This window comes from Pristis pectinata, chromosome 16 (genome assembly GCF_009764475.1).
Source record: "Pristis pectinata isolate sPriPec2 chromosome 16, sPriPec2.1.pri, whole genome shotgun sequence".
Classification (NCBI taxonomy): domain Eukaryota; kingdom Metazoa; phylum Chordata; class Chondrichthyes; order Rhinopristiformes; family Pristidae; genus Pristis; species Pristis pectinata.
The window spans coordinates 28939883-28965862 of NC_067420.1; the positions used below are offsets into that span (position 1 = coordinate 28939883).

A 25980-nucleotide genomic window follows, 5' to 3' on the forward strand; every position below is an offset into this window, starting at 1 on the left:
AGACCATTAAGGCCCCTTTAAGTAGAGACAGTTTGTTCTTGGAATGGCATCCAGTTGTGGCCAAATAACACGTTCCTTTCTCGTGATGCAGTCCCTGGTGGAGGTAGTGCCTATAAAGCACACAGCTATTGATGTCAGTAATGACTGATCCTGAGCTTACTTTTATCGATTGGCTTTGTGAAGAATGTCTGTCCCGTGCCTCTGATCATGTATAAAAATGCCATACTTTGTACAAACCAGGGAGAAAGTGTGAACCACCTACTCCCACTTGCACAAGTAAGATCGATCGAAATAAATGTAGTTCTATTTGACCTGAAGAACAGATAGTGTAAGTGATTATTTTTGCCACAACAGGTATCAGCTAGAATGCTCCGCATCTGGAGCCAATTATAGTCCAAACCAGGTAGGGATGGACTTTTCATTTCCGAAAGGGCATTAGTGAATCTGACGTGTTTTTCAATAATCCAATTGTTACATAGTGATCATTATGGATACTACCTTTTTATTTCAGATTATTTATTTAGCTTAATTTAAATACCCATAATGTCTTGATGTGTTTGAACTCATATCTCCAGATCACTAGTTCAGCAACAGGACCACCACACAATATTACCCCCATATTCATAAGGAATGTTTTTGATCATCATAGGTTTTTTTAGTGTTAGAACTTTAGGTCTGACTCTTCCAGGGCAGTGGACAGATGCAAATGCCACCACCTGCAGATCTACCCACCCTACCCCAAGTCCTAACTTGGAAATATATCGCAGTTCCTTCATCAATTATGGACATAATATTTGGGAATTTTCTCCCAAATTGATCCACAGAAATACCTGCACTAAAATCATTTCAGTGTTTTAAGAGGGAGGTTTAACATTACCTTCTGAAGGACAATCAGAGACAGTCAATTAATGCTGACCTTGCCAGTGCTTCCTACATCCTGTGGCCGGTGGAAGAAGCTTTTCAAAGCTCATAGACAGAAAATGGCTGTGATACTGCCTGGAATTGTAGGCGTCTGCTTGGTCCAGATGACCAGAAGTGCCTGAAAATCTGATTGCAATTTTAAAAGAGTAACCGAGCAGGTGAATGCAGGACATCTGATCATTAAGGCTCTATGGTTTGGGCTCTGGAATATTATTATGAGCTGAGATAGTGATTTGGAACACAGATTGAAAGACAAGTGTAAAGAAAAGAAATTTGATATTAACATAATTATGTTCTGAGGTCACTGATGGTCCACTGTGTGCTATACTTTGTGTTGTGTTGCATGCTTCCAGCTGAAAATGCAAAGGAGATTGGACTCCTCCTCTCTGATGAAGAGTCTCGACCTGAAACGTCGACTGCTCATTTCCCTCCGTAGATGCTGCCTAACCTGCTGAGTTCCCCCAGCGTTTATGTGTTGCTCCAGATTCCAGCATCTGAGGTCTCTGTGTCTCCTCCCTCTCCATCTTTGTTCTGATCTATCCATTGCACCAGCCCAGTCTCTAATTCTCCTGGAAAGGGTGCCCACAATCTGATAGCACCAACTTGGCATCCAGCACCATACCATCCAGGCAAATATTGATGTACTTGTTGTAAATCATGCAAGTGAGCAAACTTTAGGAAGAAAACCGGCTGGTAGTGGGGAAGATGTAATTCTGGGCGAGGAAGGCAGCTGTGTTCAGTTTTAGGGCAGAAAGTAGCACATTTTTGGCTAGTGTACAATAGAAAGGAATTTTTATAATTTATATTTCAAAAAGCATGAAGCTCCATTAAATTTTACTGAACAGAAGGGTAAATCATTTATTTCTACTTCAAGAAACAGGCTGCATTGAGTAATGAGTAGCAGAAGATTAATACTTATATCTAGGGAACAGAGAGTGCTTTTAATTTCTGGAAACAATGGTGCAGTATATAATTACCTAAAAGGAGAGGAGATGTGGATTTATTTGTTTACATGCAAGTTGCCAGAGCAAAAGTGTGTATTTTTTTCAGATTTTAAAATAAACAAATTTATGGGTGGGGATTATTTAGAAAATTCATAAAATGAAGAAGAAATTTAACTTTCCCGCAAGAGAAAAATTGTTGGTTGTAAATTAAAATGGCAATGTTTGTAAAATGCCCTTCACCATCTGTTTACAATACATAATGGGTCTGTAATGGTGTATGTTAATCACAAATAAATAAGAACTATAACTTAAAAGTAGCTTGGACCATGTCCATAGAACACACATTTGCAAAATTATAGTCTATTACCACTTATGATTGACAGCCATCATTATATATTTCATGCAAATGCATTTATTCATGAAAATAATATGGCCATATCAAGCTACGATTACTGAAGCAGCTAATATAAAATAAATGCTTCTCTCAGGTTTCTTTCCCCTAACATAATCTCTACTCCTTGCCTTGCACCAGATTCTATTTGAATATACAGGAAAGTAACTTCTTCCCAAACATTTCTAATGCTAGACTGTTACTGGCCACCGGATTGGCATAAAGATAGCCTGGGCAATTTCTCCATTTATCTCTTCTTGCTTTCTGCATCTATGTTTAGGATCTCTTCAGCTGGAGATTGGGGACTCAGTATTCAAGATACACAAGTTATCTATTTACAATGTGTTTATGCAGTTATGTCCAGAGATACAGGATCATTCTTATTGCAATGAATTTGAAAGGAAAAGGGAAAGAGAATATGATTTCTGAAAATAATGTCCACCATAGTGTTCCGCTTGAGTTTATCAGTTCCATCACATTCAAATAATTCACATAGTTTGTTTTGAAATTTCAATATTTGTTGGTACACACTCTATCACGCAAAAAGTCATTTAAAAAGGTTCCTATGATGTCTGGAGTGAATACCGCTTCAGGTAACTCCTATTTATGGGCACAGCAGATGACTGCCTGCTGTTAATATTATTTCAAATATAGCAAGTCCTGCAGTGAGAGAGTATTTCTGCCGGTGACCGGTCTTCCGTAACCTTTCAACATTGCAATAATATCACAAAACTTGTGGAAAATCACAATGATGGGATTATTTAGTTCATTAATTATTAAACATCCCACAATTATAAAGGAATTAAGTTTAAACAGAATATATTAAAAATACACCTTTAATAATGTTTTAAGCGTTTATGCATCCTTTCAAGAAATGTAAATAGTTGAGCTATCTACCCTAGGCAGCTTTGTTTGAGTATAAGAAGAGCATGGAGACTAACGAAGGGAAAATTCTACTTGAGCCGATACTTACAGGTAATATGAGTAGGAATAAGCACTCCTCCTGCCATGCGTGAACAGTTGAAGGGATAAATGGATGGGAAAGCAATGAAAGGGAAAAATAAGAAAATAAGTTATTAATGAATTTGCATAGTAAAAGTCAGGGGATTAGGATTATACAGATAATGTCAAAGTCACCTTGAAGCTTATTGCAACAAAAGTGCAAGTAACATGTCAAATACTAAAATAATAAAATTGTGTAGTTTATTTGTTGAATGGTAGCATCCTTTATTTATTTCATTTTATTGAAAACAATTTGAAGGGGATGCAAAGTCAAGGGGAATGCAATCTCCCTCATGATAATGCCTTTAGGAAGCTTTATTTCTTACTGCTTATATCATCCGTAAAGATTGTTTAAAAATCTGTCAGGGACTCAGTCACAGAGGATCACATGACTAGTGTAATAGAATATGGAAATCCAACCAATCTAAAACCTATTGATGTTATACCTCTTAAGTAAAATAAAAATGAATGACTTTTCATTTAACTGCTGTCAAGCAAGCAGCTATATGGAAACATCTTGCCTAAAGTCAAATAAGAGCTTCATCATTTAGATTTAATGCTAAAATAACTATTAAATAATAGCCCATTAGGTTTTCAAATGACAGAAAAGAACTACTTAGCAAAGGCCAATATACTAACATGCCTGAAAGGTCAATACTGTGCATTAACTTGCTAATACGTATGATATAATTTAATGATTCTAAACTAGAAAGTGTCCATCACAAGGAAAATGATGCATCAACTCATTGATATTCTACTCCTGTGAGTCAATCCTCAGAATAACAGGCCATGAAGGATGCAATGATCTACTCACTGACTTGCTCAAGAGTGAATGATGGTTTGGAACTAAGCAGGTTTGGGGGAGGGGAAGGTAAGGAAATATAAGAGTTCAGCACAACCGAGAAGCTACTCAGGAAGATTAGATCTAAAGCTCCAGCTCAGTTTATTTTATTTCCTGTGCAGTGCTAAAACAGCTTTGAATCATTTCTACCAGCAGACTTCTGTGTGCTGCATTAACGGCAAACTCCAGAGGCTTACTGAAAAACTGATTAAATCAATTCTTCCCCTGCACAATTACCAGCACAGTCAATTGATCTTTCATGAGCTACATCATTTGTGATAGAATTTTCCACCTCAGTTTATAAAGCTAAAGCTGACTTAAAGAAATGCAAATTCAATTTAGGAGTACTTTGAAAAGCCACAATACCATTCCTGGGAGTTCTTAATGCTCTCAAACTTAGTATTGTATTTTCTTTACATAACAGCAACATGAAAATATTCCTTATCTCACTTGAAGGCAAAATACAGTCCAGGGTGGGGGCTTATTCTTGCGTAAATTTCTCTCTTCTAATCTAGGAGAAAATAGTAGGCTCAGTAAAAAATGTCTTTGATAACTTAGTAATGGGTCAGTTTTCTACACTTGTGCAGATGGCTTTATGTCTAATTTTGTCCCTGCAAGGCCATTCAGTGGCCATTCCATAGGGGAATAGAAGACCCTGCTACCACATGACCAGAGTACCATTTTGGATTCATCTGCACCTGGAAAAGGCACATTACAGACAGGAAAACCCCAATTCTTTTGTATTCTCCCAAATGGTCTGGTAAGGAAGAAAAGTAGAATTAAGACATCTTTACGCCAACAAAACATTGGTACTTTTGGTAATACATTCAATGAATCCATTGTTATTAGGCAGTGCTTTCTATATCCTTTCTTTCATTTTTTTTTGCTTAGGAATACAGTTCTTTGATTAAATGAAATTCTTTAATTTCATCATGTATTCACTATTTTCTGGGTAGAATTAATAGCAGGTGATTTCACCCAAGTCTGTGCAAATGTACGTATTCACCTAATCAGGGTGCACAGTGATGCTCCTGTTTATTGGGTTGCATGCACATTTCCCTCTCTTTGCTGTGAATAAATACCTGCCCTCCATTTGGTATCTCCTTTGGACAAGAGTTAACATGAACATGCCAATACATTACAAACTCTGGGTATAACCTTGCAAGGCCTTTGATAACAGATATAGGTATAAGGTCTAAGTACATTAAGCAGAATGCTTTGCTAGCTAGTTGCAAGACAGAACGTGCTGGTGGAGATAAATTTCTGTTGTTCAGCATGGCAGATAATGGGAAATAGGCTGTACAAAGATCTTTGCTGGCATGACTGTTACTCAAAATTCATGTGAAGATTTTAGATTTTAGAATGAAAAACACAACTTTAAATTGGTAGGACACCAAAATAGGAACTGATGGTCAACACCGAGAAGATTAATAACTTTTGGAATAACGACAATACTGGGAAATAAATAACACTGATGTATGTTTAAAAAGTGACGAGACATATTAGTTGGAAAATAAGAATCTGAATGAGGGAGAGGGACGGAGGGATCTTGGATTACAAATTTACAAATCACTACAAGTAGTGACACAGATGAATAAGGCCATTAAAAGGCAAAACAAGTGTCTGGTTGAAACTAACATTAGTTTGAAATTGAATTGAAAAGTAAATATAATGCATAATTTATATTGAAGGTTATTTGGATCACACTTTTAATTTATGTATAGATCTGGTTATCTTATTTCACAAAGGCTTTGGAAGCACTGGATAGGGTGCAACTAAATTTGCAAGGATGATACCAAGGTTTTTGCCAATGAAGAAATAATGAACACACTGGGTTGCAATCACCTAATAGAGGTCTTTTAAATGATTAAATGTTTAGATTGAGTGGAATGAGTGAGAGAGTTGCTACTTGTGGGGAAGGGCATAGTGAGAAGCCATCAATATAATATATTAGCCAAGAAATCAAAAGAGAAATTGGAAAGCTTTTTTTTTCCTCGGGGAGTGGTGGGTGTGAATGTGGAGCTGGCTTCTATATGGTGTATAGTTGAGATGTACAGATACTTATAAATGAAAACTAGAGTAAGCAAATGAGAAAGAAAAAAATCAAGTGAAGTAAGATAAAATCAGGCTCAAACTGAGGATTACTGTCAGGCATGCACAAGTTCAGTGGAATGGCCTGTTTCCATGCTGTATATTTAAAATAAATTTCTGTAAAGCTAGATTTTGCCACCATGCCATTCAGATCTTCAATATATTGTATCACAGTGTTGAACCTCCCAAAATATACTTACCTTTCTGGTAAAATCATAGAATGTTGCAAATCACACCACTTAGAGGTATGCTATTTCAGGAATGGTTAACTCCTGGGAAATCACAGAGCAATTGTTCTATCCTCCTACAAGTGACTACCTTAACTGTACCACAAGAAATAGTATTCTGACATGAGCAGTTAGATTTTTAATCATGATGTAAACCTTAAGCAAATGGGACAAGGGAAAAGGCCATTTCAAATTTTGTAGGAATTAGTTATGTGCCTTTTAGAGCAGAAAATTGATGATATATTTTGTGCTGAGTGAAAAGTAATATGGAGGTGGTTTGCTTTCCACAAAATTGCTCGTCTTTTTATGCAGCTTTTCCTACTATGATTTCAGTTGCTTTAATTATTTTAACTTATTGTTTTGCAAAAAAACAACCCACTGTAAATCTCATTCTGAACACAAGTTATTGCATCAACAGTACACTCTGTTCAAGAATTAACCTAAAACAAATTTTGGTCACTTGGGTTCTAGAATCTATGTTCTATTCAGATCTTATTCTAAAGGTAATCATAACATAGGTACATGGATAGGAAATGTAAGCACCTTGGTTGGCATGGATGAGTAAGGTTGAAGGGCCTGTTTCTGTTTTGTGTAACTCTATGACTCTATAGCAGAAAAATGAGTTCCCTCAGGAATTCTGCTTATTTGTTGAGTAGGTAGAGTAAAAATAAGTTAGATGGGGCAGCTGGCAGAATGTTGCAAGTGAGGCCAGGCAACCAATTTGTGAATGATGTTCTCTGTTTCTTTATTACTGCCCTGGGTTCTGGAATTTGTAAGAACTCAGGAAGCAGGTACAACTGCAGAAGGAATTTTTAACCAGCTGCTGGAGAGTCCCTATACTGCCAGAGTCTATTTATTTTGCTTAGGGGCCATTAATGTCCCAAAGAGGCCTTCAGCTAAGTACTTAGTTAGTACAATTGAATACCAAACACTCTCCAAATGACATCTCCATCAAGGACAGTGCAAATGTTAAATGGTCATTAATAAAACTGGCAGTACAGCCAATCAATGATTAAACACCCAGCAAAGCATGATAGCCAAGGGAGAGCACCAGCTGGTTTAACAGAGAACCAGCCGGTTTGACAGAGAACAATTTATCTGTCATACTAAATTGACTTAAAATATATTTGGTAGAGTACATATTAATGCAATTCAGTTCTTAGTTTAGTTTAACAGTCAGATTTTTATCAATCTAAGTATTAAACTATACTTTTGAATTACTGACTGTTCAGTCTTATTATGTACCTTCTAATCTTGTACACATTATATTTTAAAGAATAAGGGGTGCCTAAAATTTATTAACAAAGAACAGTACAGCACAGTTCAGGCCCTTTGGCCCACAATGTTGTGCCGACCGAAAGAAACCTTATCCCCATTCAATCTATTCCCCTCTCTACTTCACCTTCCATAACCATCTATTTTCCTTTTGTCCATGGGTGCCTATCTAATAGTCTCTTAAATGACCCTATTGTATCAGCCCTTACCATCACCCCCGGCAGTGCATTCCGGGCACCCACCAATCTATGTGTAAAAAACCTACCTCTGACATCTCCCCTGAACTTTCCTCCACACACCTCAAAAGTGTGACCTCTAGTATTGGCCATTGCAACCCTGGGAAAAGATGCTGGCTGTACACTCTGTCTATGCCTTTCATAATCTTATATATCTCCATCAAGTCTCCTCTCATCCTCCGTCGCTCCAAAGAGAAAGCCCTAACTCGCTCAACCTCTCCTCTCCAACCCAGGTAGTATCCTTGTAAATCTCTTCTGCACCCTCTCCAAAGCTTCCACGTCCTTCCTATAATGTGGTGACCAGAACTGAACATAATACTCCAAGTGTGGTCTAACCAGGGTCTGAAAGAGCGGCAACTTTACCTCTCGGCTCTTGAACTCAATTCCCTGGCTAATGAAAGCCATCACACCTTACGTCTTAACTGTCCTATCAACTTGTGCAGCAACTTTGAGGGATCTATGTACTTGGACCCCAAGATCTCTCTGTTCCTCCACACTGCTAAGAATTCTGCCATTAACCATGTACTCTGCCTTCAAGTTCATTCTTCCAAAGTGTATCACTTCATACTTCTCTGGATTGAACCCATCTGCCACTTCTCCACCCAGCTCTGCATCCTGTCTAAATCCCATTGCAACCTACAACAACCTTCTTCACTATCTACTACACCACCAACGTTCATGTCATCTGCAAACTTACCAACCCATCCTTCTACTTCCTCATCCAAGTCATTTATAAATATCACAAAGAGCAGGAGTCCCAGAACAGATCCCTGTGGAACACCTCTAGTCACCACCCTCCAGGTTGAATACTCCCCTTCTACAACCACCCTCTGCCTTCTGTGGGCAAGCCAGTTTTGAATCCACACAGCCAATTTACCGTGGATCCCATACCTCATGAGCCTACCATGGGGAATCTTGTCAAACACCTTGCTGAAATCCATAGATATGACATCCACCGCACCACCTTCATCAATTTGTCTTGTCACTTCCTCAAAAAACTCTATTAGGGTCGTGAGGCACGACCTGCCCTTCACAAAACCATGTTGACTATCCCTAATAACACTATGGTCCTCAAAATGCTCATAAATCCTGTCCCTAAGAACCCTCTCCAATAGTTTTCCCACAACTGATGTAAGACTCACCAGTCTATAATTCCCGGGATTATCCCTTTTACCTTTTTTGAACAATGGAACAATGTTTGCTATCCTCCACTCCTCCTGTACCACTCCTGTAGCCAGGGAAGACTCAAAGCCCATCCTCAATGTTTCAGCAATTTTTTCTCTAGCTTTCCATCATAACCTGGGGTATATCCTGTCTGACCCTGGGGACTTATCTATCCTAATGTTTTTCAGTATCTCCAACGCTACTTCTTTCTTAACCTCGACATGCTCTAACACATTTGCCTGTTCTACACTAACCTCACATTCGTCTAAGTCCCTCTCGCTGGTTAATACTGAAGCAAAATATTCATTCAGGACCTCCCCTACCTCCTCCACCTCCAGACACATTTTTCTGCCCTTATCCCTGAGCAGTTCTACCCTCACCTTGGTCACCTTCTTGTTCCTCACATACATGTAGAATGCCTTAGGGTTTTCCTTAACCCTACTTGCCAAGGCCTTCTCATGTCACCTTCTAGCTCTCCTAAGTCCCTTCTTAAGTTCCTTCCTGGCTACCTTATCACTCTCAAGAACCTTATCTGATTTTTGCTTCCTAAACCTTAAATATGCTTCCTTCTTCCTCTTGAATACACCTTCCACCTCTCTTGTTAACCATGGTTCTCTCACCCTCCCATCCTTTCCTTAAATCCAATGATTTGTTGAAGAACTGTACAATAAACCTTCAGCTCAATCATTAGCTGATGTGAATTCCTTTACTCTCAAAACCCAGTGCTTCATTATTTACATGGCTTCCCAATGTTATCATCAAAGTTGTATATTAAGTGACTAATTCTGAAACAAAATATCTCCAGATTAATTTTTTCTAATGTCCCATTCCAATAAATAATGTTCCTGTTGGAATCCTGGACTTTTCTTCACAGCAGAGCAATAGGACCTCTGGCAGTTGCTAAGAAGTTTACTCCATCAAATAACTAAAGGTAAATTTACAAATCATGCTGTGCTCTCAGTATTGAAAATTTTCTGTGATCTTTATTCCGATCAAAGAGAGAGAGAGTGAGAGAGAAAGAGTGAGAGAAAGAGCGAGAGAGAGCGAGAGAGCAAGAGCAAGAGAGAGAGAGAGAGTCCTATGAGCATGATTTCACACTGGGACTTCAGGTTAAACAATTTTATACTGTACAGATTATGTTGTGGGGGCAAAATAAAAACCATGCTGAGGTAGAGATTCTAAATTACACCATCTGTTATTTTTGTTACTCATTTTAACTCACATAATATGGACTAGCCATTACAACTGTTGGCTTGAAATTCCCGCTTCCTGTGATCTTTTATTCTATGTAGATCTTGCAATTGCAGTAAGCACTATCACAGTGCTCACAATTTGCGCAGAAGTGCAAAAGTTAAGCTTTACAAAATTGTCGTCTGAGTGGACCTTATTATTTCCCATATAAGTTAATGAATATGTAATGCTTTCATACAACATTCTTTTTTCTGCTCTTTTGCCAGACATGTTAATCCATTTAGCATAAGTGACCAATAACTTCTATTAAAATAGCAAAAAAGTATCATACTGAAGTGTTGTGCAATTTTTCATTAATATAATCTATTGTCATTTGGCCTAATTTCTTTGTTCATATTGATATGCTGTGTAATGCCATGCACCATCACGTTTAATGATTTAACTCGAGGGGCAGCCATTCATTAGAACTGGTAAATGGCTGTAATCTGACCATCTCATTTCATTTCAAGGTAAGAGGAACCATCAACCTGGAGCCCAGTTAAAGTTATTATGGTGATGGTCTTTTCAATCCACATCAGGAAAACTCAGAAATCAGAAGTTGTTGGAAATGCATGTAGGCCATCAATGTTTTTAAGGTTTAAAAAGGAACAACTCCAAGGAAAGAGTATGTACCTGAAATGTGACTCTTTCCCCTCATTTCAGCATGCTTTTGGACTGCCATTAATTTCCTCAATTTTCCATTTTTATTTCAAATCTCTACTATTTACATCCTTTTTCATCTTTAAAGATAAAAAGTAGAATCCACAAGGTAATATTGAAATGACTGGGAAACAAGAGAAGGAACTTCTGTTTGTATAATGTCCAATAATGTTCTCACACACCTTAAAATATGTTTTCTACTGCACTCACTGTAGGGTAAATAAAGCAGGTAATTTGCATACAGCAAGTTCTCACAAAGAATAAATGACCAGCTAATCAAGTTTAGGGGAGAATGTTAGTTGGAAAATCTTTCTTTTCTTCAATGATTGCAATAGGTTCTAAGCAGATAGGGGATTGTCTTAAAGGCTAATCCAAAAGATTCAGTTTCAATTGTATGCTGCTGTTATTAATCCAGATTATGTTCTCAAATCTAGGAATAGTTTTAAATCTACAGCCTTCTGATTCAGGAGCAAGACAGCAATAACTCCCTCACACCTCCCCCCTCCACTTCCCACTTTCCCCTTCCCCCAGCCCTTGAAGCCAAGTTAACATTTATAGGGATAGCAGCATAATCTGGCTACATGATTACAATATCCATAAAAAAATTGTTCATCTCCAATCCAGATTTACATTTTCATTACTGCAGGAAATACATGCAAGTGTCTGTGAGGCTTTTGAACTGAGTTCAGCTCAGTATCCTCCTCCTTCAGATCTAACAGCAGTCCTGAAAATGGCAAGGATAAAGACAGGTGGGGTGAACTCGAAGGATTAAGTGGCCAAATCCTAGTTCTACTGCTTCTTTTCTACTTTGTTTTAATTTCTGTTTCTGCACAGGTTTTCCAATGTTGTCACATTCCTTTGCTAATCTGTTGTGTAAAACTCTAATAATCCAGCACCTTTGGGACTTTGATGGTGCCACACTGGCAGATTTTCCAGACTATTAGATCTTATTCCACATTTAACACCCCAATGGGCATTTAATTTACTTTCTTTGAAATGTTACGGAGCAGTATAATAAATTTTTCAGTGAACCTGGTAAGTTTAAAGAGATCACAGGAAGCAGGACCCCATGAGTTTAAAGGGTGTATGGGAAGCCAGATGCCAAAACGTCAGGATTTCTAAACAACTGAATTGCTGATTATTTGACCTTTACTGTAATTCCCAGGATCAGATCCGAAGAAAAGCTACCTGTTGCAGAAGCCTGGATGGTTTCTCCTCTAATTCAGGGATGTAGAGGTTAATCAAGCCGTGGCATTGGCCCAAGTGAAATCAACTGACTGAGCTCATTAAATAGTTCATTCCTGGGACCCTGGTAATATTTAATTTCTGCCTTATTGCGGGATTTAATTATCTGTTTTGATACAGAGGAATGAAAATAACTGGACAAAATATGAGCCAAATTCTAAAGGATTACATTGAGCTTTGCTTTATCAAATCACTTGAAACTTCACGAAGCTTGAATTTCAAATCTGATTAGTATACTCCCTTACAAATGTGAAAACAGGTTAATTTTGGGCAAGATTTAGAAAAAATGGCACATCTTAGAGATATCAGTAAATCCTGCCTATTCTAGATTGGTTGAAGATGGAGCTCAGAAATATTTCTGTGAATATTTTTATATCTTTATATATCTTTTCCAATTTGGTGTCCTCAATGGCTTTTCATTTTGAGCTGCAAAGAAAATGAGTATATTTGATCAACACATCAAATTTTGTAAGTTAACCCAGAACCAGAATGAGTCAAATGGTTTGGTTGCTTTTAAAGCAAAATACATCTGATGTATGAATAAAGCTTAAAAAAAGTTTAAAAAAAAGTGATAGGATAAATTGCACAAGATTACATCCGCTTGCATTCCTGCGTGTGTGGCCAGCTTATCCAAAACAATACCTAAATCAATTTTAAATGTACGGTCAAGAATGAAGTGGGCCACCAAACTATGGCAATCTAAAGCATTAACAGGGTCCCCATGTCTAACTCCTTTCCCGTTTGTTATGCATGAATAATATCAGTGAAATTTAGTTTCTTATCATGAAGTCCTGTTGCATGAGTTGTATTGCAATTTTTCTTGCACAAAACCTACCGTTTTTTAACTATTAGCATGACTCCCAGCATGATGATAATAAACATTAAGATTCCTGCAATAACTCCAGCCATTTTCACTGTGTTATCAACTTGTTTTTCTGGCTCCACTGTATTGGAGTTTTGTGTTGAAGCACCTGAAATGAGAAATGTCACAGAATTATTAAGACCTTGGGACTGAATCGTTTTCATTTGTTGTTGATGCTACTAAACTTATATCATTTTTTGTAAAAAAAATGTTTCTGACATTTCCTTCAAGTATATTGTGCCATTATTAAATGCTCTTTCTTTCATCCCACACACAATTTAATACTCATGGGACTGGGGGCAATTGACTAGGTAATAGATCGAAAACAAAAATTATTAGAACACAATTTTTTTATAAAGGTGAGTGACTGGGAATTATTGGTGTTCAGGTGGGTATATCTGGGACTACGTGTACATGACAGACAAAAAGTTAGCATGCAGGTACACAGCCAGCAATTAGGAAAGCAAACATTAGCCCTTACTATGAATGTCTTGGAGTATAAGTCTTATCCTAATTATAATGCTATTTGAGCACACCTGGAACACTGTGTACAATTAGGTCACCTTACTTTGAGGATGGACATAACTCAAATCCAGGAAATGCAACAAACGTTCTTATTTATGAGAATATGGGATTTTCCTATGAGAAGAGCTAAAGTAGACAAGGCTATATTTCTTGTAATTTAAAATGAGGGTTGATTTCAGTGAAGTGTGTAACATACCTAATGGATTTGAAAGGTTGGAGGCTAGGAAGATGTTTTCCTTGTCTAGAGACTCCAAAGTTGTTGGTCTCAGACGTGGAATAAGGGGTCTGCCATCTTGCACAAAGGAGGAGAAGTTTGTTTTCTCTTAGAGGGTTATGAAGTTTTGAATTTCTATATTACAGAGAGCTGTGGGTGCATCTGCTGTTTAAAATACCGAAAGCAGGAATATAAAGGGAATCCAAGGGAATCAAAGAATACGGAGACAGTGTGGGGAGATGAATAAAGGCAAAATATCAGCATGTTCTTCTGCGATTCTCTGCAGATGCAAAAGTGAAAGGCCTATTCCTGTTCCTTTATGATTTTATATTCATATTTTCTCTGGCTTTGTTTTTATTTATTCATTGCATGAAGTTGCTTATAACATCACTGGATACAAGTACTTTAAATAATCTAAACAAATAGCAAGGAGAGGGATAGGAAAAGTATACAATTAAATAAACATTTTCAAAGATAAACTGAAATGAAAAATCAAAGAAATTGAAGAATCAGTAGATTTTACCTGTGGTGCAATTCCTTGTTTGATCTTTAGGTTTCAAGGGATATGTAATGCTAAACAGTTGGTGCAATAATAAAATGATTGTTGTTGTTCAGAACTGTTCCCTAATGCAACAAGTTGATATGGTCCACACAAATGGCATTAAGATCTAACAATATTGACAAGGATGGCATGAAATAAAAAGGAGCTTTGTTAAATTCCAGTGAAGTTCTTGTTTTTTAATGGATCAGTACAATATCACAGTTCAGAAAGATTGTTGGATAAGCTCCATATAAGAATAATTTTAAACTGCATTATAAAGCATTTATTGGATCTACATTTTCTGATAGTGGACAAGTCAAAATCATGATTTGTGCCCAGGGAGCCCTGGGATATTGGGTGGCACTTTGTTTCAGCAGGATTCAACCTGACACAGAATCCCTTGAGGCAGATCGTAGGCAGGTCATCTACTCACTTGTGTATTTTGTTGAGACAGGTAGGAGTTAGCAGGTATTCCTGAACCACCATGAAAGCTCTGTCCTTTCATCAGGAAAACACATGCCAGTTAAGAACTGGCATGAGTTTTATTTTGTTGCTTTCTGAAGGTCCAAATGTTCATCAGAATAAGATAGTTAATCTAATAAAAGCCACGGGTCAAAAGAAAATGTGATTCACTGTTCAAGCGAGTCTCAGGTGGAATGGCACAGTTTACTTTGCTTTATAATGATTGGATAGGGTCAGCAAAGTCGGTGAAGCAGTTACATCCTTGCAGGTGTCAATGGCTCAACCCTTCTTTGCCTCTAATCTAGGGTGAGGGTGAGCACAGATTTATTTCTACTGCACTTATTGTCATACAGGCACAGGCAAACAAAAATAAAACTGTTTGACTACCTGACTCAGATTTGGAATAATGTACTACAATCAATGTAGTCAGTAATAAAATGAAGGAAGACTTTCAATGGTGATGTTGTTGCTTTTACGTTTGCTTAGTTTATTTGTGGGATGGATTGTAAACCCATTCAAAATAATCTCTCAGTTATTATCTGACTTTTAATTCTGTTTATAAGATTAACCCAGATCCTAAAGGGGTAAGGAACAATACTCAGGAAATGGCAGGAAAAGCTGGGCTGTACATTTCCCTAATACATTTGGGAGCACTTAAGCAGAGAGATTCTTCCCTTATATTAAACAACCCGTTTGAAAAGCTAAAATCTCTTGCCTCATTTTTTTCAAGATCGGCATCTATGGAAAATATACACTATAATACATATTTACATTCTATAACCATGCCCACAATTGTCTGTATAAGTAACAAAAACTCATCATAAACTGTACCCATTCATACCTTTATAACATATACATACTTCATTCTATAAAAATATATTATATATTAAATTATGTATACATTTGTATGTATCATAATTATGTATAAACTCATTCATAAAGTATAGATATACACAACTATCTTGATATGCATATCTAAATTTACATAAAATTGTTATGAGAACACTCAGATTTGCCTTCTTTTCTATATAAACACAAACCCATATATTATGGCAGTTAACAAAAGAAGCTGCAGGGTTCTCCTACTGCTTTAGTGGGCAAGAAGCAAAAATTGTGTGGTATTGATCCACATAGATCAGAAACATATGAGGTTCAATCCCTGGTTTCCACTGCATTAACTATTCTGAACTGCTGCAGTGATGGGGGAGTAAATAGAGGTAGTGGGAAGAATAGGGTACTTATTGGTATTGGAGGTCGGGCAGGAAATGGAGATGGAGCAGGGGTTGTTGGGCTGTGACAGGGGTGTCGGGATTTCTCTGGGCAAGAAAAGAAGAGCAAACAGACACAACTCTTATTGCTAATTACAGTTCAGTAACTCCTGCAGTAATATTTGTAGGTAAATTCACATATATATTAGGTAAGTTCAAGATTGGGTTTGTCTATGAAGTTCATCACTACGTACGAGCTCCTGAATTTCACAACAGACACACAGCTATTAAAAAAAGAACACTTGGCCAAAGACCACAAAACTAAGCTCAGACACATTCAGGACAGAAGAGCAGGCAAGGGATGAAAACCAGAAAAGTGATCTTTTCCTAGTATCTGTATTACTTTAGTCTTTTTTAAAAATGGAACTGTTGTTAGTCAACCTGAAAACTTTAACCAACAGCAAAACAGAGCACGTTTCATGATCACATTCAGACAATTAGTTGTAAAACATTAATTTTAACGTGATACGACATGTCAATTAAATGGTTGCATCATTTAGTTGCTGATAAATAATGTGTAGAAATGAGTGAGGTGATACCATAATAGTAACTGGTCTTCAAAAGTCTTCATGTGAGGTGGTTTGCCATGATTCAGTAGCAGTAAAAGACATTATGTTTTTGTTTAAACTTGGTGCAGAACTTGCAGGTGATGGTGTTCTTGCTGCTCTTATCCTTCTTGGAGTCAGAAAAACACAGAGAGATACTGCATGGAAACAGGCCCTTCGATCCACCATATATCCATTTTTACACTAATCCTACCCACACCCATTTTATTCTCAGCAACTTCCTTCCAGATTTTATAAGCTCATCCACACGCAGAGGACAATTTACAATGGCCAATTGACATACCAACCCACACATCTTTGGGATGTTGAAGGAACCTGGGGCACCCAGAGGAAGCTCACATGGTCACAGGGAGAACATGCAAACTCCACACAGACAGCATCCAAAGCCACATAGACAGCACCGGAGGTCAGGATTGAGCTTGGGTTGTGAGGCGGCTGCTCCAAGTGGGAGAAGTTGTGGGTTTGGGAGGGGTTGCCAAACTAGCCTTGGGAAGTAAGTGTGGTGCATTTTATATATTTACACCCTGTAGTCACGGTATGCAGTGGTGGACCGTGTGCCAATCAAGCTGTTATAGATGGTGTCAAGCCTAGAGTCATAGAGGCATCTTGAATGTTGTTGGATTGGTACTCACCCAGGCAAGTGGAAATTATTCCTTCACACTCTTGACTTGTGACTTGCAGGTGCCGGAAAGGCAATTGGGAGCCAGGGGTTGAGTCACATGCCACAGAATACACAGAATCTCAGTTGTATTTTATGTGGCCGGTCCAATTTAGCTTCTAGTCAATGGTGACTGCCAGGATGTTGAAGTGGAAAGTGTGCGGAGAAGATCAGTAATAGAAAGGCCATGGAATGTCAAGAAGAAGTGGTTAGATCTTCTCTGAGATCATTGCTTGGCACTAATGTGGCATGAATGTTCCTTGCCACTGATCAGTCCATGCCTGAATATTGTCTTGATTGTGTGTAATTACAGTTTGCTTCACTTTCTGAAGAGTTGCAAATGGAAAGCAACATTGTGCAATAATCAGTGAGCATCCCCACATCCAACCTTGGGATACCAGGATGATTGTTAATGAAGTAGCTGAAGTGATTGGACCTTTGACAGTGTGCTGGTGCTGGGATGATTGATGATCTACCTTGAATGTAAGTCTGTAACAGAGGCACAAGTATGTGTGACTTAATGATGTAATTGTAAGTGAAATGTAAACACATGCGGTGGTTATTTGCCTTCAATAACAAGTTAAGACATGGTCTGAAGCTTGTGGTTTCTCCAGCTATTTATTCCTTGAGATGCTTACCAGTTCTATAGTAGTCATTGACCACCTCCTAATACATTAAATGCCAAACCAATTTTTACTGCTAATTTCTCTGTGTTCTTTCTATAGTTACCTATAATTGCCATCTCAGAAATTTAACTCCCTCAATTTGCCTCTCCATCATAAAAGCTCAATAGCTTTTAGCCTCTTAGCCTAGAAATTACTTCATACAATTCCAATTAAAACAGATCTGTGTAATTGAAAATTGGTTTAATTCTCAGTTGAGCAATTCTGTGTACTTTCCTGAATGATTTCGAGATATTCTACTTTTTGAAGGGGTTGTTGTTTACCTGACCACCTTTTTTAACAAATGTAAAACTCCCCCAAATGACATCAACAGCAGTGCAACATGCAAAATTCATCTCCAGTAAGACTTTAACTTCACTGGTCTGAGGTGACAGTTCTTCTTTACTGACAGAAGACCCAGGTTTTACTGACTCCATTTCTCCTGAAGCCATGCTATTTAAAGGATCAACACTCCAACCACACTCTTTGTCCTCATGCAAATCTCTGAACTACTGCAAATTCAAACACAGCCTCATATATGCTCCCGGACTGCTTTGTCTGTGAAGGCCATTGTCATGATCACTTCTCAGTTTCCTAACTTTACCATCATTCCAAGTTGCTGAGGCTGATTTCTGCCACATTTCATATTCACTGCAGCATTAGGGAGGTTTCTCAAATTTCATACGCCAGTTGAGGCTTTATCTACGTTTCCTTCACCCTATGGCAACATGCAGAATGAACATAAGCATTTACCTGTATTGCAGACTTCCCCAACAGACTGTACTCATGTCCTTACAAAGATTTCCCTGAAATAATCCGACCAAGAGTGCCTGCTCGATCCATTGCACCCATCCTGCAGGCATTGTTCTTCAGGAGCCTGTCCCAGTCCCAGTCCCAGTCCCAGTTATCATCTGAAAGTATTTTCCCAATCCCCTTGTATTAATGCAGCATCTAGTTATTCAGTAGAAGCACTCCCACGTGGTTAGAAGACCGTAGCTTGTATCATGGTATTTCCCTCTATGGGATGGTCACACCTGGTCACAACTGCTAACCAACCTACTATTCAGGTTATTACTTTCTTTTTGTGGCAGCTCTTCAAGGACCACAGGCTGGGCTGAATATACTCAAAAGCTGACAATTACGTAACGAGAACTGTCATTAAGTACATTCACAGCTGAGACAGATACACTTTTGGACTATAGAGGAATCAAAGATCATGGAAGTTGGCAATAAGGCAATGAGGGGCAAAGGCCATATCAGCCACATTGTTATTGAATGTCTGAGTCTGATCGAGAGACCTTCCTGTTCCTATTTTATGTTCAAACAAGCAATCCGTCCCTTATTACGCAGATAACTTAGAAGGACAAATTTAGCCCTGAAAGTGCATAGTTCGGACCCTGACTGGTCAAGGCAAACCAGAGCTTTCAAACAGGTCATAATTCCCTTATTTTCACACTCAAAGCTTCTAATGCCTGCTTCAAATGTGAATCCTGAATGCTTGTTTTATGCCTCGTTGGGTGGGAACTTCCAAATGGTAATGCGCACTTCCTCAAATAAGAGGCTTTGTGCTCTCAATGTGGCCTCCTCTAATTTGGCGAAACCAAGCATAGACTAGGCGACAGTTTTGTAGAGTACCCATGCTCTGTCTGCAAGGGCCACCTTGAGCTTCTGGTTGCACGTCATTTCAACTCCCCTTCCCAGCCCCACACTGACATGTCTGTCCTTGACCTTCTCTATGGTCACAGTGAGGCCAAAAGCAAACCAGAAGATCAAAACCTCATATTCCACCTGGGTAGTTACAACACAATGGTATGAACACTGAATTTTTTAATTTCAGGTAACCCACGCTGCGTGTTCCTCTCTCAGTCCTACTGGTGCATCGAGGCTCTCTCTCCCTTTGCTCACCATTCACCTCCCGTTACCTAGCTTCGTGACCTTCCCCCACCTGGCCTCTTGGACGCCTCTCTTGGCCAACTCTTCCTATCCCCGCCTCCATTTAGTTTCATCTGCCCATCATCTCTCTGTTATCTGGTTCCACTTATCATCTGCCAGCCGCTGTCTCTATCTTCCCCCTCCCCTCTCCCTACATTGCTCCTTCTGCCCATCATTCCCCACCTCACCTGGTTCCACCAATCACCCACCAACCTCTGTCTCCCTCTCACCTCTTTATACCGGCTATCTTCCCTCTACACTCTCAGTCCTGATGCAGGGTCTCAACCTGAAGTGTCGACCATCCCTTTGCCTCCACAGATGCTGCTTGACCCACTGAGTTCCTCCAGCAGTTTGCTTTTTCCTCCAGTGTCTCCAATTCAAATATAATAAAGGCGAATGCAGTGTGTTAGATCAGCATGTCGCATTGCCTGATCTCTTATCATGATGACAGTTCGAGAAAAGGTGCAGCAAAAGTCACAACCTGCAAGTTGTCAGCGGATAAAAGAGCTTATGAAATTTCACAGCCCACACACACACACACACACACACACACACACACACACACACACACACACACACACACACACACACACACACACACACACACACACACACGCAATGGGATGACTATGAGATTCAGGAAAATGAATCACACCAAGTTTCCTTTCATGGATTGTGGATTCCCTGCTTTACATACCCAACAGGAGTATGAATATGCTCACAGCACATATGTAGGGACTGAGCTTCTCATTTTTTTTATGTGTTTCAGTTCATTAGTGTTTTCTTGTTTTTTTGTTGTGTTGGGCAAAACTGATGATCAGAAAACACTGTCAAAAGGGTGCATCAACTTTTTGATCTTGATAAGCGCAATATTGAGAACTTTCCAAGTAATGTTACTTGAGAGAGGGAGGAGCATACTTGCACAACTTCCAGGTCAGTGTCATCATTGGACATACTTACAGCAGATAAAACTATTTATCTCAGGACTTACCTCAAGGATAATGGCTATTTTATTCATTACCTATCATGCATGCAATGAATGGCAAATCGTTTTCATAAACCTGAGGCAAATGAAATCAACCTGATGCAATGTAGCAGACTTCTTGCTGCAGGGTTTCAATTATGAAAGGGTCCACTTGTGCCCGATTTCACATCCTCTCCCTCCTCATGATTTCTGCTCATTTTAATTACAGTTTCTGTTATTGCTGTCAAAACTGCTTCTGAATTTGAGACTGGTTACTTTAATGTGTGATGTACTTTGTAGGTGCTCCGAGATCTGACTTGCTGCTTTGATTGTAATCAAAGAAATTAAAATTCTGCAGCATTTACAGTGGTTCAGGATTTTCCTTAATTACTTCTTCAGAGAGCCATTCATTTTCTTTACTTTTTTTTGGCTTGTTTTCATCTATGGTTTTACTCTACATTCCTGTAAAACCCATTCTCTTACATATTCCCATCAACGTCACCTTGATTTTCCTACCACTCACCTACATGAGAGGTTATTTATAATAACCAACCAACCTATCAACCAGCGCATCTTTGGGGTGTGGGAGGAAAGAGAAGCACCCTGCGGAAGCCTAGGTAACAGCAGGAAGAACATATAGACTTCAACCTGGCAGCACCGGAAGTTGGATCAAATCGGGATCACTGGAGTTTGAGGCATGAGCACTACCTGCTGCACTGCTTTGCCACCCAAATCTTCTAGCTTTTTTTTCCCACCACCATCAGCCTGGCTTGCTCTATATGTGTATTTTGAAAGCCATGTAGAATATTCTGAAAGTAAAATGTAAATTTGCATGGTTAACAGTTAATGTTGGCATGGAGTTTTATTGGTGACAAAAAAATAAGGAACGATTTTTGGCCTTTGTGAGTGTTTTTCCTTGGTTTTAACAGCTAAAATTGAACAATTCTGGCCCCCTTCCACATAAAAGTGCATTACTGCACTGGATCCTTTGTCGCACTGCATGCCTGCTACCTTAAATACAGCTGTCAAACAACAGGCAATTATGATTCATCAAAAGAACTTTCAAAACAAACCAATGTCAAGAAAGAAAATCAGACATTCAGCTTTCTGTGTTAAATTCATCCTTTTCAGGTATCTCTGCAAAAATTAGTTTCCCATTGTTTTGACCGCATCATGAATCTATTTATAGATCACCTGTGAAAATAGATTGTAAGGTTCTCTAAAGACTAATAATTTTTTCATACAACAGAGGTGAAGACAGATAGAGAAATCTTAGTCTGCTACCATTGGGCTACCATTTTTGGACGTGAGTTCCACAGATTAAGTAGGCAGGCAATATGTCATTCCAGACAGCAGAAGAATTTTTGAAAGATGATTAAAAAAAAGATTGGGCAAGCACCCATCATCAATGGTCAGTTCCAATTAATAATAAATAAGGCATGGTAGTGTAGTGATTAGTGTAATGCTATTACAGTGCCAGTGACCAGGGTTCAATTCCCGCCGCTGTCTGTAAGGAGTTTGTACGTTCTCCCTGTGTGTCTGTGTGGGTTTCCTCCCACATTCCAAAGATGTACAGGTTAGGAGTTGTGGGCATGATATGTTGGCATTGGAAGAGTGGCGACACTTGCGGGCTGCCCCCAGCACGTTCTCAGTAACACAAAAAGACACATTTCACTGTGTTTCGATGTACATGTGACTAATAAATAAATATCTTAATATCTTAAATTCTTATTCAGTGCTTCACATCAAATATGGTGGCATATGCATTGTGAATTCTATTCTGAAATTTGCTTTCATTGACATCCATGTTGAGTGTGTGACTGTGGACCCCTAAGAGTCTTTGGAGAATGAGCAAAAGTGTAAAATAGAAGACAGCGAGTTGACAGCTTGTTTAAATATTCCTTCTAAATGATACTTTCATTGACTCAAAGATCTCCCCAGTGACTCCTGAAGTAATGTAGGTCAGTATGCTGATCTGTTGTCATTCAGTTGGCAAATGTGTTCAATCATAAAGAAAGTTGTAACTCCCTGACTTTTGAAGAACACCAACAGTGATTCTTCAACTTAATAAATGCCTTCGTTTATGTTGAGAACAAAACATTGAAGCACTACCTAGCAAAATTCTAGTAATTCAAGCCTAAGGAGATTCACAATTTTTGAAGGCTAATCACACATCTCTGACACCTTCACAACTGATGGACTTCCAGGAAAATTGATAAAGGCAGACTCACACTGAAGTAGTCTTGAAAACATTGACTGGGTCAAAAAGGGATTTGTTTAATGTGGTAATACTGTATTTCAAGTTGTTCTTTAAGGGATGACTCTAAATTAGATTCTGGTAAGATCTTGTTAAGTTTCTTAACCTTAAAATAATTTTCATCGACTGCTCTCATTGTGAAAATAGGAATTTCAGTAAAATTTGAAACAAGTTTCCACTTGGCTTTATTCCAAATTGTTGTGCACAGCAGTGGAGTAAGGTGCAGCAAAGAGGAATAAAGATTTCTCATACAACTGATCCATGCTTTATAACCTAGCCCACTGTCTTTCATGTACTGAAAAATCAACACATAGATAGATAGATAGATAGATAGATAGATAGATAGATAGATAGATAGATAGATAGATAGATAGATAGATAGATAGATAGATTTCTTTATTAGTCACATGTACTTCGAAATACACAGTAAGGTGCATCTTTGTGCAGAATGTTCTGGGGACAGCCCACAAGTGTCGCCACGTTTCTGGCGTCAACATAGCATGCCCACAGCTTCCTAACCTGTACGTCTTCGGAATGTGGGAGGAAACCAGGGCACCTGGAGGAAACCCACAAAGTCACGGGGAGAACGTACAAACTCCTTACAGACAGCGGCGGGAATTGAACCTGGGTCACTGGCGCTGTAATAGCGTTACGCTAACCGCTACACTACTGTGAATGAATACATATTCATTTACATTCTAAAGATAAAATGGAATATTTTGATTCGATTGCAGTTTAGTAAAGAAATATTCAGAAATTTTCTTTAATTTCCTTTCTTCTTCTCTACCAAAGATACTAGAACTGTTGCAAGTTAATTAGCACCTTTATATTATTTTCATTTTTGGGATCTGAGCATTGTCGGCAAGGTCAGCATTTATTGCCCATCCCTAATGGTGCTTCAACTATATAGTCATCATTTATAAATTAGCCTTACAACAAACCATATTCCATTGCATACTGAATGGTTGGAATATCTAGAAAGCTCTTTTCTTTAGTAATGCAATGAAATGCAAGCTTGTAGATATTCATCATCACAAAATTAGCTTTAATACAGAAAATCTAATTATAGGAAAGAATATCTGCCAGTAAGGGACACAACTTGTCTTCAATCATCATAAAAACACATTCATTTCCAGAGGTTCCATTGTACAGAAATAAGGAGCTGGCTGATTCTCCGTCTCAACTCCACCGCACCCACAACTGTAGTGCCCTGAATTTAAAGTCAACAGAAACACACACTGGCCACAGGACAGAAATAACAGTTCTAAATGTCTTTGGTGACTGGGTTTCAGACAGGACAATTGATAAACTCAGACAGTAGTCAACTTATGGGAGAATGAGAAATGAGGCTTTAATGGAAAGTAAGGAACATTGGCCATCTATACAATTTGAACGCAGGATATTTTTGACAGATACCTTTATAGCAAGACTTATGACAGCAAAAAATATAGAAAAGCAATCAGCTGATTCTTAGAAAGCTGCATATAACAAATGTAAACTGGAAATGACTTCTTTTCAGAAGGCTGCTTTACGACAAACACTTTTTGACACAATGGGCTTGGAAACAATCACTTTGTTCAATAGCTGGCAATGCCTTAAGTGAAATCAACAATAACAATCTAACATAAAGCACTCCTTCCTTCTTCACATTTCTGCACACAAACCTTAGCGCATTATCTTGACAATTCAATTTAAGTAATAAAAACATGTTAGATACACAGGTCATAAATAAAGGAACATCAAGTTTCATGTTGTGAATGCAACCACACAAAATTAATAGTTTGTGTGACAGAAAAGCTAGTCCTGGAATGTATACCATATATCTACCACAGGCTCACAATGATTATATGGCTGCTAAGCCAATCAAATCATTTTTCTCAATCTTTATCAAAAGGGAAGTGACACTAAAATTTGCCCAAAGACATAGACTTTGAGACACAGACACAGACTCTCAGAGGGTGGTGCGAGTGTGGAATGATCTGCCAGCGGAAGTGGTAGATGCGGGTTCAATTGTAATGTTTAAGAGAGGTTTGGATAGGTACATGGATGGTAGGGGTTTGGAGGGATATGGTCGGAGTGCAGGCAGATGGGACAAGGCAGAAGATCAGGTCAGAATGGACTAGATGGGCCGAAGGGCCTGATTCTGTGCTGTAGTACTCTATGATTCTATAACTGCAGAAATGAAATCTGGAGCAAAAATAAGAGCTGCTAGAACTGTACAGATAAGGCAGCATCTGTGGAGGGAAACCGACAATTAACATTTTGGCTCTTATCAACACTCCCTTCACCTCTTTATACTGGCTATCTCCTCTCTTTCAGTTCAGGTGAAGGATCTCGACCCAAAACATCGACTGTCCATTTCTGTCTATGGATGCTGCCTGACCTGCCAAATTCCTCCAGCAGCTTGTTTTTTGCTTGCGATTAAAATCTGCCCCTCTGAATGCACCATCTGCCAAATTAAAAGCAGGGGAATTGGGAGCTGGAGGTAAAACTGATTGCTTCCCAGTTCAGTAAATTGATTAGCATAATGGTTTTATCATTGAACAGGAATCCCAGGATGATGGTGGATGGGGAAAGGGTAGGGTGCATAACATATGAGGCAATACACTATTCTGAGAATTCCTTTGGTGCAGAGTTCTTCAGCAAATCTTCAGGGGAAAGGGTTCTATTTGATGAGGACCCTTCAGTAAAACCGTTTTAGTATTACTGTTTCTTTGAAAACGCATTTCCAAAAATAGTTCCATTTTTATATGGCTTGTACCTTGCTGGAGAATGCTCTATGTCTGCCAGCTAATTTCCAAAAATAGAGAAGATTTTGTAGTAATTAAGATACTACTCAATT

At 38.6% G+C, this 25980-nt stretch overlaps 1 protein-coding gene across 6 annotated transcripts in view; it reads right to left on the reverse strand.

Annotated features, from left to right (window-relative positions):
• The window catches only part of LOC127578729 (receptor-type tyrosine-protein phosphatase T), a 935885-nt gene that overhangs the window by 134412 nt on the left and 775493 nt on the right, over positions 1-25980 (reverse strand). For 5 of the 6 annotated variants that reach the window (XM_052031103.1, XM_052031108.1, XM_052031109.1 and 2 more), the window contains 2 exons: positions 13063-13198; positions 3230-3259 (listed from right to left, as the gene is read on the reverse strand). In XM_052031103.1, the coding sequence (XP_051887063.1) occupies positions 3230-3259; positions 13063-13198 (166 nt within the window). The remainder of the gene's footprint in view (positions 1-3229; positions 3260-13062; positions 13199-25980) is intronic. The other variant, XM_052031104.1, reaches the window with a different exon arrangement.